General features: G+C 37.4%; 1 protein-coding gene across 6 annotated transcripts in view; it reads right to left on the reverse strand.

Moving 5' to 3' along the window:
• Positions 1–1,024: 1,024 nt before the first annotated feature.
• The window catches only part of HIBCH (3-hydroxyisobutyryl-CoA hydrolase), a 35,627-nt gene continuing 21,752 nt past the window's right edge, over positions 1,025–14,899 (reverse strand). For 4 of the 6 annotated variants that reach the window (XM_053983109.1, XM_053983105.1, XM_053983103.1 and 1 more), the window contains 6 exons: positions 14,718–14,804; positions 13,501–13,559; positions 12,802–12,883; positions 7,828–7,947; positions 6,661–6,694; positions 1,025–1,736 (listed from right to left, as the gene is read on the reverse strand). In XM_053983109.1, coding sequence (XP_053839084.1) covers positions 1,621–1,736; positions 6,661–6,694; positions 7,828–7,947; positions 12,802–12,883; positions 13,501–13,559; positions 14,718–14,804 — 498 coding nt within the window. In that variant the 3' untranslated portion in view covers positions 1,025–1,620. The other 2 variants (XM_053983106.1, XM_053983108.1) reach the window with 2 other exon arrangements.

A 14,899-nucleotide genomic window follows, 5' to 3' on the forward strand; every position in this document is an offset into this window, starting at 1 on the left:
AAATTAAAAATAGTAATTGTTTATGAATGTAAAATGTACAAAAATTTTAAATAATACAGGGGGAGGTTTGCACTTCTTATGGGACCAGCCTGAGGTAGAAAGTCATGTGACACTTTCAGAATTACCCTGGAGGTTTTAATGAAATCTCAATTACTTTGGAACTAGACTCAAGGACAGTCCCATAACAAGTATGTCCATGGTAACATAAACTCTGAAACATAAACATAAACAGCTGAAATTTTAGCAATTTTATCTTACAAGACTCTAGTGCCAAAGCAAGGTGCCATTTTTTCTTAATTTAGCTCTCCATTTGCTCACTTCTGATTTTTCAAAAGTCACCTTGATGCCTGAATTTCCTGGACTTTGTTTCCAGGTAACAGCTCCTAAAAAGGAAGGAGCCTTAAGCCATTGCAGACCATTGATGTTGGTCATAAAAACTGCCCAATGTTGAAAACTCCATAATGGTTCTGCTGCCGCTCTGACTTTTTGATTCCCCAGTGCTGGTTACTGACTATGGCATTTGAACAGAAGTTTTCTTCCTTTGGTCTTCAGAGAAGCCAAAATTTGTACTTGTGACCTGCCTGTAAGTGTAGAAGTTAAGAAGAAAGAAGCACTGCTACATGATCTGATGAAGCATAAAAAAGAAGGTGTAATGTTGAAGAAAGATTAATAGCTTTCTGTTGCATATACAATAGAAAAAATAATTTCCCTCCCACAAATGCTTGCATCTAGAAGTTGTGGTTATGTTGTGTAACTTCATGTATTATCAGCATAAGAACCCTGCCACCTTGAATGCACTGGAAATGTGCTGCTTGTTGTTCACAGCAAGGTTTGAGGCACTTGTTTCTTCACCACTGTAAGACCAAGAAAAACCATCAATTTTCTGAAATAGTGAAATACTGATTATGCAGTTGAATCAGACATAATGACATTTTTAAAAATGGGCTATGCACGGAAAGAGAAGTGTGCTCCAGGCTCTGGCAACATTATCACATTTGAAATAATGTTTACATCACACAGCAAAGCTGAAAAATTACAAACATTTAATCAATAGAACAATTTCTTGTTCTCAGACTAATAATGTATCAGTCTGAGTGTTTATTTAAAAGTACATTTAACACCATGGATTCTGTCTTGCATTTTCCTTTGTAGCTCTGATTGCATTAAAGGTTTAACCATATTTTATTTTCATTGTACGCAGAAGAATCTGTGGCACAATCCCAATTTACCAGATCAGTGACAAAGCCAGTAGTACAAAAGGTATCTTGACTTTTTGCTTATTAGGTCACCCCTTCAACTGTGCTCTTTTCCCCAAGGGCTCCTCCTAAACTAAGAGTTGATGCAAAAAATTAAATGTTAATCACTGTGTAAATCAGTAAAAATAACAATTTGCCTTAAAGTGATTTTTCCCATTATTAAGAGATACAATTATTTTCTCATTAGAGAATGTTCCTGAATGGAAAAAAAAAACAAAACAAAAAAAAAAAAAAAAAAAAAAAAAACCAACAAAAACAACTTGTGAATCTCAGGCTAGTTAAAAAAGTCTTGTCCAAATGCATCACACTGCAGTTAATTTTTTATCATAGAACTAAGCAGATAAGATGTCAATAGGTTTGATCTTTACAGCTTGAGATCGTCATTTCCCAGTGGTTTAAAACAATTGTCCACAAATTCATCGCTGACTTCTTCTAGAGCAGCTGGCTTCCATTTGGGGGACTGGTCTTTGTCAATCAGCACTGCCAGGTGGAACAGAGAAACACCAGAGTTACTCATAAACTTCCTCTAATTAAATGACTTAAGATTGCATCAAGACAGATCACTACAGTGATTCCATGGGGGAGACAAATCCGTGTGCTCTGGAGAAGGCAGTTTTGGTACCAGAGATATTTCTACTCTAATCAATGTTCCTGAGTTGTGACCTGTCCAGAGATGACTCTGGGAGTTGCCAGATGATACAAGGAGCAGTGAATCACTTCAGAAGCAGCCCAAGATTTGACGGAATAGACCTGAAATGAGTGGTTTAGTTAGACCTGCCACTCTTGGCTGACTTAGGCTTCTTCATGGGAGCCTGCGAACAGCACTTTACGGTGCTCCTTTTGGACAAGGCTTTCACACCTCTCTGCAAAATCTGACTCTTGGGAGGGTACAGGAGATGACTCAGTGGTGCTGAGTGCCTAAAGCTAATTTAAACACATCACATTAATAATGAAATAACTCACGAGGAGAGAGTAAAGCAGGGTATCTTTGTGGGAACTGAGGGTGTTTATTTGTAAATACTGACAGCTACTGAGGCCTGGGTAGATTTAACTGTGGCAGTCTGTATAATCTTAGTATAATCTTTATGCTACAGCCTGGGAAATACATCACTGAAGATAAAAACCATCACTGAATGAATCACACGTAAAAGGCTGACACAAAAATGCCAATTCCCAAAGAATATTCCCTGTATCACAGGAATGCTGAAGGCATGTCAGCAATGGCTGCATTAGCAAACAATAAAACAAGAGGGAGTTAATTTGTGTGTAAAAATGAGCAGTATTTATGGAATTCCAGAGCATCCTTTCAGGCTTTAAGAAACCCATAAAGGTACTACTGAAAATGTGAATTTTTTATCATTTAAAGAAGAACAGCTGTAAGAACTGTGGCTCTTTAGGATGCACTGATTGCCTCACAACCCTCATTCCCTTCAGATGAGTGAGATCAACAACTGATTTGGAGATGCACCTGTGGCCTGGGGAAACCTCCTGACCAACACAGCTCACAGCATATAAGAGAGGATGGGCAGGAAGAGGAAGCACATTTCAAACTTCTCTCTGGAGAATGGCTTTTATTTATTTGTTTTCTGACAAAGAGTTTAGAGGAGGAGGATTCTAAAGGCAGGTGACCAGATATTTCCACGAATAACAGCTATTTTTGGGCAAGCTGTTATGCTTTTCTAAACTGAGTTTGTTCTTATAGAGTGAACTACAAATGTCCAAGATAAGGAATGTGTAAGGGGGTGGAATGCTATGTTCAGTGAAAAGAATACCTACCTAGAGACTGTTCTTATTAAAAAAATAGGCATTATGGTCTGCCTACCAACTTTTAGTAAAAAAAAAAATGTGACCTGAAAACTTCTCTTTAACTTTTCTGTCTTTAACCAATGGTTGAGAATGGCTAGAAAATACACACCATTCAGATGACAACTGCACTAATTAGTATTTCTGTAGCTGAAGATACACAGGCATCACAATGCTTTAGCTTACATCCCCAAAGAGAAAGGCAAATCAGAGCCCTACACCTATTTACTTGTAAATGGGGAACTAAGGACTCCTTAGAAACAAATTAATTGTAAAAAGTAGCCCATTATATAGGAAACTGCAATTCCACTGAAAACAGACTCCATGAGGACAGTTCTTTAAAAGAAAAGTCCTGTAAAAGAGTGCTTTTACTATGATGTTCAACTAGGTAACTTACTGAAAAGCTGGGATCTTGCAGGGTATTTCTGAACATGGTGAAACCACTGATTGGCTTGAGTCAAAATATATAATTATTCCACATAAACTATATTTATTCCATTGGAATAAAAATTATCTAGAGATCTTCTTCAATTTTAGTTGAAGTTCACAGTCTAGCCAAAATAGTCTGTTATCCACAAAAGCCAACACTGACTAGAGATGGTTTAAATTAAAGAGGAAAAAGTGTCCGTGTGTATGTTACTACAGCTTCCCCTCTGCCATGCTGTAGGAAGTGCTGCCAGTTCTCCACTCCAGGGTACTGCTGTCCATTCAAGTTCATCTTTCTGTTTGGATCTGTGGCCAGTTTTACTCTGGAGGATAAACTCAATGCTCATAATGGTCTCTCCAGTGGAGTCTTTAATCTTGTATGAGTCAAAATATTAGTTTTCTAGTAGAATCGTGAAAATATTGCCTTTCTGCATTGGCTTCTTTATATTTTATATCTCTCCAGCTGGAGATCAATCATTAAGAAAACAGAAATTCTGAGGACTTCTAAGGTAGGCTAAGAGAAATTCATTATGATAAAAGTAACTGAGCACAGACATTGTGTTAAGGGTTTGTTCTTGTGTTTCACTTTTTAAAATCAAAATCTCAAACCTCTCTGTTCAGTAGCAGTGACTTTATCAGACTTCAGTTAGTGCTCTGTTGCTGAGCTTCCTCCAGCACAGTCAAAGTCTGGTATTTCCAAGCCCCTGACATTCTGTTTGCTGCCATAAAATCTCTCAGCTCGTGCAGGGCCCTGGAGTGCCCAGGGTACAGCTTGCATCTGCCAGCCCTGCAGGGGAGGTGGCAGAAGCTGCACAGAAATACCATCTTTGCAGCATCAGCAAGATGTAGAAGTCCTTTACAATTCCATTTCAAGTGCATATTCCTGCACAAAGAGTTAGGAGGGTGAGTGAACAGATATTTGTCCCTGAGATTTGCTGCTGAGGTTGTGTCCTACCTGGATGTGTTTGAGCATTGACTCCAAAAATGGCCACTTAGGCAGTAAAATTTGAAAAACAATTCTTGGCAACTACCCAGACCTATGCATTTCTTAGTTGACATATTATTCTATTAATCAAGGTGAAAAATTGATACCTACTGTGTTCCAAGTCCACTTTTACCATTTTACAGGAAAATGCAGATGAAATACGATCTGTGTGTTTTATACTTTAAGAGTTTTGGCTTTTCTTTAATCACTCCAATCACAATAGTCATAAACAGGGAAGACTGCCACAGCAGATTTTCAGGTTGAAAGAAAAAAGAGAAATTTTGACCTCAGGTCAAAGCTGGTTTTAAAAGCTTTAAAACGACTCCCTAGAAAGCCTTTTAAAATTATAGTTTGAAGCAGATGAAAGGTATTAGTAAAACCTGACCTGTGGCCATTGGCTGCTGAGAAACATTCTTACACTAAAATCTGATTGTTGTAACTCAAGTTCTTTTGGTGGTAGATCTTTTTGTGGTAGAGAGGGCCAAAAGCCAGCTCTTAAATACTTGTAAATGTAAGGCTTTAAGAAAGAGAAAGCTAATGCTTAACACTTTAATCAATTTTATTCACAATGGTTGGTCCTGTGAAGTACTAAATAATCTCCCTTCTTGTTAAAAAGGATGCTTAGCACATTGATGGATAATGATTTTTATGAAATTAGACCAAACTACAAAAGTGATCTTGAGTCAGATTCTACGCTCCTCTGCAACAAGAGAAACAATGCTAAGACTGAAAATCTGAGAACAGGATCCATGCAGTAAGCAGAGAACAAAAGTGTTTCAGGAACAAATTATTATAAGCAATCCCCTCAGTGCAGTTGGATCTTTGGGTTTGTTTTTTTCCTTCCTCTGATATAGTTAAACTTTTGCTGCATCATCCTGTATAAAAGAGAAGCTTCTCAGCTGCTGTTCTTGCAGCCTCTCTCTTTACAAGCAGTTTGTGTATTTCCTGGCCATACTGACAAGGGATTTGCCTTTGTACTGTACTGTGGTCCCAGATGGTTTCATGACCTTGTGGCTTGCAAAGAGAAATTCAGTTGGTGTTCCTCTGACTCTCAGACATGGGAGTTTGTCACTTCCTGAATAACTACATTTCAGCAGCTTATTTGCTGATTTAGTAAATATCCCAGGAAAAGTATTTTTAAGATATCCTTGTCCCCATTACCAACATAATGAAAACCACTTCTCAACATGTGTGGTAAATTCTTCAAAGGAGTGTCTGCTAATAAGTGCTAAAGACTAATTAATGAAAATCAGAAACCTTCCCCATGCTGGATGAATAAATTTTGCATCTCTCACCCCAGGCTATCTTTAGTACAGTGTTACTAATAGCAGACACTCCAACTAATATCCATTCCTCAAGTGGAATTTAAACTGCTTCATACAGACAGATATAAAACAATGAGGAGGAGGTGATAATACTTGAGTAAGTAACTGTGTGAATTAAAAGTCCAACCAAAAGTTATCCATCCAAATGACTTGTATTGTAAGCTCCTTGGAAAAAGAAATGCCTTTGCTTTATTTCATCTCGTGATGAACAGTACATAAATAATTGCTACAGCTCCTAACAGATGTGACTTTGGGCTTGACAAACTGCACAGTGAATCAGCAGTAGGATCAAGGACAGGCTTGAAGTCTGTCCCCTGGATGCATTTGCTGAGCCATCGCTCTACTTTTACCACAACCTCTCTTGACCAATGCCTTAAAATGCTGAATTTGTTAGTGTTAAGTTTACAGTTTTTTAGTAGTAAGACACTTCCATCCAGAGATATTCTGGACATGGGGGAAAGTAAGTCGTTGTTCTAACAGTTTTCTATATGAACAGTAGTTTTTGATTTTGAGTCTCAAAGCATTGGGTAGCTGGCTGAACCAGAACTGTGGCAACACTAAACCTGGACACAAGTGATGCATGCAGCTACTCAGTACTGTCAGTGTTAAATGTGAAATGGTGCAACCAGGGGGATAAATAACGTTAGGGAACTGAGATTGCACAAAGGAAACGACATGGCTCTTGTGCTTTGGAACAACAACAAATTTTGGCCACACAGAAGTCCAATAAACAAAACCTATGGAAAGCTGGGAAGTTTCTTCTGGGCTGTTGCTGCATGCACTTGGAGTGATTTCCAAAGAAGCACCACAATTGTGAGCTTGCATGCTATTAAGCTTGAGGAGTGTTTCTGGTGTGGATACTTACCTGCTCGAACCCCTTCATAGAAGTCATGGCCTTTCTGAAAGATTATTTAAAAAAAAAAAGCTGTAACATGACAGATTATATTTATCCCACCATTCCCTATCCCACTTCTGCTTGAAATGCAAGTTCTCAAGATTCAGTTAAATCCCACTTGTACTGTTCTTTTCTAGGCCTACTTTGTCTTTACTTATTAAAGAGCTGTGTATCTTCTTGCTTAAATGCAGCCACATCTCTTAAAATCAGTCTGTTGACCTGTAGCTGATCAGGCACTGTGCCACGGTCCCAGTTCTCTGTGTAACACCTCAGATCTTTTTCTAAAGAGGTTCACATAATGGGGCTAAGGTGTGTAGTATCAGAAATTCTTTTGAGAAAGGCCAGTCTTCAGGAATTGTGATGTATTCTGCATACTTGGAACACTTTGCAGTTAATTGGAATCCTGTAAACATCCAATTGTTTTTTAAAAAACATTTAAATCCCTAAGCATGCTTCACTAGTAATGGAGCCACAATCTTAGTTTTAGTCAGGCATTAGAACATATCAGAATTAGACAGATTTTCACTTCTTTAAATATTTACTTTAACCATCACAAATAACTGGACACATAAAAACCTTATTTTAAAATGTGACAAAACTAATAATAAGGATGCCATGGCAAACTCTGTAAGGAATTTGTTCATGTAATTCAGTTAGCAGCTCTGTTCCACTGGAAGGATCACTTTCTCATGTGCTATCCAAGTACTCAGCACTTAGTACAAATAGCACTAAAATCTCTTGCTGTGATAAATTTTTCATAGACAACACTCTTGAAAGGCAGTGATAAACAACTATTTGCACCCTGCTGATGGGAACTGAGGGCTAAGCAATTTGAATAGAAAACCTGTTCAAGAACACCAGTTTTAAAACTACAATCCAAATATGAATCTATATATTAATGTTTTCATACTTTAACAGAAGTCTTCTACATTCCCATCTGACCAACATTAATGTAGTGTCCTTTGCATTCCATATAATAACATGAAATGAGACAAAAGTGACAGCCTCACACACAAAGATCATACTGAAAATTAAAGCCTAGAAACTCTTCATGAAAGCTACATAAAATTTGTAGTCTCTGGTAAACTGTTCTCCCCCTGTGGCTGGAAAGGGACAAGGGGCTCAGCTGTTGCTTACCATGCATGCTTGGCTCAGTCTGTATTCCATCCGGAGTACCTCTTGTAAGCTCATGGAAGCTCCTTCTCTGAGCTGTCTGAGAGTCAGCTTTAAAGATGTAGGTGACATCTTATTAATCGTCTGGGGAAGACATTAACATTATTTTTATTTTCTTCAATTTGGACACTTTTCCAAGTCTGTCTTTTGTGCATTTTAAACTCTGTGAAAAGATGGCTCTCTTCTCCCTGAGCTCCCTCTGTGACACCTATTCTTCCTGCTCCCTCCCACCAAGCTGTCACATTAAATGAACTTTCCTGCATAAGCTTTGATCAGCAAGATCTCTGGGATGTGTGCCATCACTTGTGGAAAACCTAGAACTCCTAAAGTCCCATCATTTAAGATAAAATTACTACTAGCCAGAGAAATGACTGTAGTTTGAAAGACATTTTCAAGGAGAATCTTTTGATAAGTGTTACAGCAATTACTTTGGTTTTGAATATCATATATATATATATATATTTTAGTGTGATATACTCTTAGATTTACTGATATTGTAGGTGATATTAGTATTCCTTAGCATTTAAGCTTTATTTGATACAAAAGAGCAATAAGGTAGTAATAGAGAGATTGGCAACAAACTTCAAGTTGTTGCTTCATGATCATTGGCAAAGACCAAATGATATGCAAAGAAGAAATCTGTGGAAGAAAATACTACAATAAACTAAACATATTTATCCAGGTTTCTTATCTAGGATCAAAAGATACTGAAGTAATTTAGCCCTACATTACTTTGCTGATAGGAGGCTTGGAGGTCTTGCCTTACTTCTTTTGACAGAAGCACAGGCTATAAATATTGTGCCAGAGACAGGATTCTTTTAACACACACAAACAAATGCTGTAAATCTGGCTCTCAGGAGTATCCTTTGGTGAACTGCATGCCAGTTAACAGTAGGGGAAAGTGGGGAGAAAGACAAAATCCTAGTTAAGGAAAAAGAACTGAGCTTTAAAGCTTCACAAGGTTGTGGGGAAAGGGAGCTAAATCTTATTGTTGCTTATCATTGTTTTCTTACTCTAAGCATGATCCTCCTTTCTCTGTAAACCCAAATAAAAGATGTGTATCATTCATGGTACAATTGACATTTCCTGATAATTAGGACATTTTTATCACTATTAAAAAGCAGCAGATGGTAAGATTTGCCTCTTTACATTATTGTCATTGCAGACATTAGGCTCCTTACCACAGCCTGAAATGGCAGGTTTCCAGTCATCAGCAGCAACATTTTTTTCTAGCTCCCAATTACTCTTCATCCCTCCAGACACCAGCAGTGACCCATTTTGCCTAGTTAAGCTGGAAAACATGTGATTGCTATACAAGCAGGAGTCTCTGGAATTGTGCCTTCAGAGCACTGGTTCTGCCATTCTGTAACTTGCATGTAATCACTGTGCTTGAGAGAGAAGCTGGCAAAGAATAAGCCAACACTGGCTCCAAGTGCCAACAGTTCCTCAGTTCTGGTCAAGCTCTCCAACAATGAGCTGCCTTTCCGCAGTTTAAGAAATCTGCTGTACCTCTAACTATATCACTCTGTAGGTCCCAGATGGGTGGCAGCTCTTAACTGGACCCCATATTTCCTGTAAGATGTTCTTGCTGGCCTTATCTTTCAGCTGCACCTTTCCTCCTTTGAGTTTCACATTCTGTCATTTAGAATAGGAAGACTTTGCTCAGACCAGGTTAAATGCTATGCATGGTATAGCCAGATGGCTCCAGGGGTGAAATGGTCATGGCAAGTTCTGGTCAAAGCAAGCACTGGAATGGGGAAGATCTGAAAACAGCACTTAAGGCAGCTGCTAGATGCACTAGTCCGGTTATCTTGGCATATCAATGAGGCTGAAGGTGGAGGAGGTACTGACATAAATCAAGCTGGAGGAAGAGGAACATGGCAGGAAAATGGGTAGGTGTAATTGCAGAAAAATGAGTCACCACTGTAGCTATAAATACATTCTCTGTACAAAGAGGAGGGGATTGGTGCTAGGGAACAAGCCTGAAAAAGAGACAGGATAGGCTGGAGTGGGCAGTACTAAAATGCAAAGAAGTCTTCATAGAAGTATTTGACATCTATTCCACTATCTTTCAAACCATCTTGATTTTGACACAATGATCCCAAAAGCTCTAAGCTGAATTTGCAGTAGACTGAACACCATTAAAATGCTAATAGAAGGTGACTGAATTAAGTGGCACTGACACAGCAAATTTCCTTACAAGCATAAACTGGGAATAGTGACTTTCTTTCACTTGAAAACCCCAAAACCTCCCAGAGGTCCAGTGCCTCACTTCCCTTGCAATAGATGAAGCCATCCATCACTTACTTTCTGAGCTATCAATGCATTTGTTCAGCTACAGGGAACAATGGTCCTGGATGAGCTCTGACAATGTATGAGGAGTATCTAGCCAAAGCTACACAGGAAAGCTGCCCAAGGACAGAGCATTACTCTCACTGGTCTGCTAACAGAGTTTCAGAATGCTTCTTTGAATTCAACACTACCAAGCTTCATTCCTGCAATCTACCTCACCCATTTGCTGCACACACATTAAAGTTTCAGGAGCTATTATGTGCATGCCAGGCTGATCAGTAGATCTGGACAATGGACAATGTGTCTTGTAATCTTTGGTCTGCAGTGCCCTGCACAGTACGTTGGCACTCATTCAGTAACAATGACAGATTTTAAACCACGAAGTGTCAGTGCTCAGGAGGTGCGCTGTCCTGCCAAAAAACTCTAAGAAAGCATTTTGTGAAAACCAAGTCAAGTATCTGGTGCTTTTCAGGTTTAGACCCAGCATTTACTTCATCCCACTAGAAATAGTCCACCTGCCCCTCAGATTAAAGCTTTTTGGCTCATGTAAATCCTGAAAACAAAGTAGCACTACGAAGTTAAAGGTTTGAAAACTACGGAGCTCAAAGTGTTAGTTCTCTAGCTTTATACCTGTTTGTAGCTGGGTTCAAAATGTGGTGTAAATCATGAAGTCATTCTCAAGTAAGATTTTAACAACTTTATATTCTTCTTCACACAATATTTGAGTGTCAGATATGTGACAGCCTGCCAAGCAGGCATGTTTTGAAAGTAAAAAGCAGGAGTACTGTAGGTCAAAGAGACCAGGATACTTGGAATCACAGCATACTTGGATTATTGAAGAACTAGGAGTTCCATTTTATTAAACTTGTTGATCCAAGGTGCAAGGTGGATGTTCTAAGGGGTACCTCCAAATTAGGATATTTGTATTAAAATTTCAGTTAGGGCTTATTCCGTGAGCTTACTTATAATAAATACAGGAACAAACAAGAGAATAAGCATAGACATTGCTGTTACTGAATCAGCTGATAGGATATTTATCAGGAGGATTTGCTGTTGTTCCTGGACACTAACATGAAACCTTGGTTTCACAACCTTGCTTAATCCTACTGCTTAGCACAGCATGTCTGCTGTAAGAAACTCCTCTGAAATTTAAGTATTTGTTCACACTAAAATCTTACATCTGATAGAAAATGTGTGATTTGTTTCATGGTGATTTTCCCACGAATTTCTGCATGGACTGAAGCAAGTCAGGCTAACACAGTCTTATCTCCTGAACAGAACAGACAATTGTTCTGAAACTCTGGTCAACTCCAAGGACATTCATTTATGAATCACATGAAAGAAAAAAGTTGTTATAAAGTCGTATTAAAGACATAAGAGAACGGAAGAAGCAACAAAATAGCCTTTTTTGTTGTTGTTGTTCAGAAATTTAAAAAATCAGTTACACAAAATCATAACTTTGAAGTAGATGACCTAATTTAGTCATCAATAGATTACTTAGTTTTAAGTTCTGAATTAAAACTGTTAAACAAATGTACTATCATAAACAATAAGGAAAAAGGACAAATAATTCCTTGTTGTTTGCAACAACCACTGAACCTAATCAATATATGAACAGATAGTATTTTTATTCTGGCACCAACTCATTTGACTGCTTTATCCAATGAAACTTGGAATACTAGGGGAAAAAAATCAGCTTTCCCTTTTATTCCATTTTGCTTTTATAAGGCATATGTTAAACTTCTTGCAATGTACTAGATGTACTGGTTGGCACAAAGATAGTCTTAGAACTTCCTTTCTCAAAAACTGTTTGATAGTTCCAGTGACATTTTGAATTAATTTTTTTTTTAAGTGACAGGGTGCCTAATGTGAATACTACCTTATAAAATTCCTTCTGCTCATATCAATGTCAGAGATGATGGATGTTTTATTTTACTATGAAAGGAGAATTTCTTCTGTGAGCTGTAACTAAAGTTAAAACAACCCTTTTGTTGGAGGAACACTTCAGTTCAATCCAGTTGGAATATTTCACTAGCTCAAATCAAAACTTTTACAAGGCACCTGAACAAAGAGACTTCAAAGGAAAAAAAGAAAATATGCATATTATTTATAAATGAATGTAAGTTGCTTCTTGCTTTTGAGGCTGAAGTATGAATTACGTGTGTAGCAGTGCTGCACGTTTTTTGAGTAGTGACTACATCCAACACTCAGAAATGCATTAGAAAGATCAAAAAATACTTTGTGATTATAAATTTTTTTGCTGTTTACCCAAATGAGATACCTGGAATGGAAGCAACAACACTCTTCTGGCACTGTTTTATTCCAAGCCTTGGCAATACAATGAGAAGCTATAAAGGGAATACTTGTTCCCAACAACCTCCTGCCCGTGGGGAGGGGGGAAAAAAGGGCGAGTTGGGGTTTTTTTACTAAATTACAGTTTTATGCACCATATGATGGTGCTCACATTGTGTGATTTTAGAGGAATACCCTTGTCTGAATAGAACTACTGAGAATCCCTCAGGACTGTGTGTGAGAACCTGAGGTTCTCAGTCCAAAGCCCTATAGGGTAACTAAAGTCTGCCTTATGATAAGAAACCATAAAACCAGACTTAAAATCTCTAACAAAAATGACATAGAAGACTTTACCTCTAACTGCTTCATGGCAAAAGGAGAACCATCTTGCTTTAACTTTTTAACAATTTCTTCCATGCTATTTGCTGAAAAAAGACTAGAAGAAAAAAAAATCAGTTAACAAGCTGCTTCAGTCTCTGTTTTACCTTTGCAGGGTCAGTAAGATGTTAGAAACAGCATAACCAGCTGATTTGGCTTTTCTTAGCAATGTCTCCCATGTTGCTCAGTTTCAAGTAACTCAGGCATCTCCTTTTCCTTTACAAATCTCTAGTGTTTCAAAAAACCTTACTAACAAACTCTGGTATTTATCTATAAACTTCAATTACTACCATCAGTCATAGCTGTATTTTGTAACATGGCAAATCTTTAGCTATCAGCTCCATTCTGCTGGTTTGGTGCCTTCACCCAATGAGTCCTGGAAATGTGTTAGGAAACATTTCCTGTTTAATGGAATAGTTACTCTCATAAATTCCCATCCAATATCGACAGAAAATGTTTATTTTAATGTGCCATAGGCTATGAATCAGGCTACTTTAACCAAGTATTTAATGCAGTGATGAGTGAAATATTTAATGAGCTTCAGATAAAGCTTTCTAAAGACAAAATGTTACTTAAACTTGGAGGCAATTTCTCTCACCTTATCTGTGAAATACTGTTACTAGATTTAACTTCATGTTCTCTACCCACAAAAAATTTTAAAATAATGCTAAATACCTGTTAATCTTCTCCATATGTTCATGAAGAGCAAACTCCTTTTCTTGATCAATTGTGCACTATTTTAAAAGCAAATACATGTTTTACTTGGTTTTACTTGGTTATTTTAGACTGAAAAGTGTATAAAAAGAATTTCAGTGACTTGTGTTCCAGAAATATCGTATCATAAACTGAACTCCTAATGTTCACAAGACAGTGCAATTTTTAATGCATTAAAATTTTGCAGTGTGTATATATGAACTTGGCACTATCCTGTGAATGTTAAAGATGTTGCCTCATACTGCAGGGCTTGCTCTGAGCTACTATGTATGCATATTTGTCTGGGTGGTTGTCTTGTATACAAGTAATTCTGATTATTCTATCAAAACACTTCTGTGCAATACACTAAGAAAGTCAGTGCAGATAAATCTTGAGATTATTTTTAAAAACAACCTTGCATTTTGTTTAAAAATATACAGGCCTATGTTTAGGCTTTTTTAATGACCAAAAAAAAAAAAAGGGCATTTCTCCTCCTTCTCTTTTCAATGTCATTTAACAAAATTTTATTTAGACATACAAAGTGTGTGATAGATCCATCGGCCTTCTGTGGGAAGGCTGTCAAATGTTTCACATCTTCTGGCATTAAGGGGTTTGGGACATAAGCAGATGTTTCAGGAACAGCAGCTGAAGCTGAAAAGATTCCCTGGCATTTCAGCTCTGATAACTAAAAATGCAGTTTCCTTTTCCATTCAGTGTAATCTTGTAAAGCAGGCTACTGCAACATATAATCACTCCTATTTCACAGTGTTCTGTTTTGCCAAAATAATCAGTACTATGATGTAAATTAGCTTATCCCATTTATTTTTCAATTAATCTTATTTATGAACTTAGTAATTACAAAATAGAAATAACAAGAGTAGAGACAGCTCATTTTAAAGCTGAAAAACAGCAGAGTAATAGACTAACACTGAATACTAGTTTGACTCTAGAGGTTTTCTTTTGAAAGAGAACTGCAATGCACATCAAAAGTGTTAAAATAGCCACTGATTGTAACGGCAAAACCTTTTATTTTCATGCCCATTGTTACATGGTGCTAACACAAGTATTATGGAGAGAGTGCAATGAGTTTGGAAACTCATTCTTTTCAAACACAGAAAAAGATAATCAGTAACATGGATAAAAAAATAATGTCTACATATATTTAACAATTTTGCTTGATTTCAGTAATTTCAGATTACCTTCATGTGGTAAGAGTTCAATAAATCTGCAATTTTTTCTTTTGAAGGAGATTTCAATGCTATCAGGTCTTTCTCCAAGGCAGGTAGCTGTTAAAAATAAGATTTGATTACAAGTAAGCAAAACAAAACATACTACTTGAGTTATTACTATGGTAATAGTAGGATATACATATATAAACACT

Source organism: Vidua macroura, chromosome 7 (assembly GCF_024509145.1).
Source record: "Vidua macroura isolate BioBank_ID:100142 chromosome 7, ASM2450914v1, whole genome shotgun sequence".
Classification (NCBI taxonomy): domain Eukaryota; kingdom Metazoa; phylum Chordata; class Aves; order Passeriformes; family Viduidae; genus Vidua; species Vidua macroura.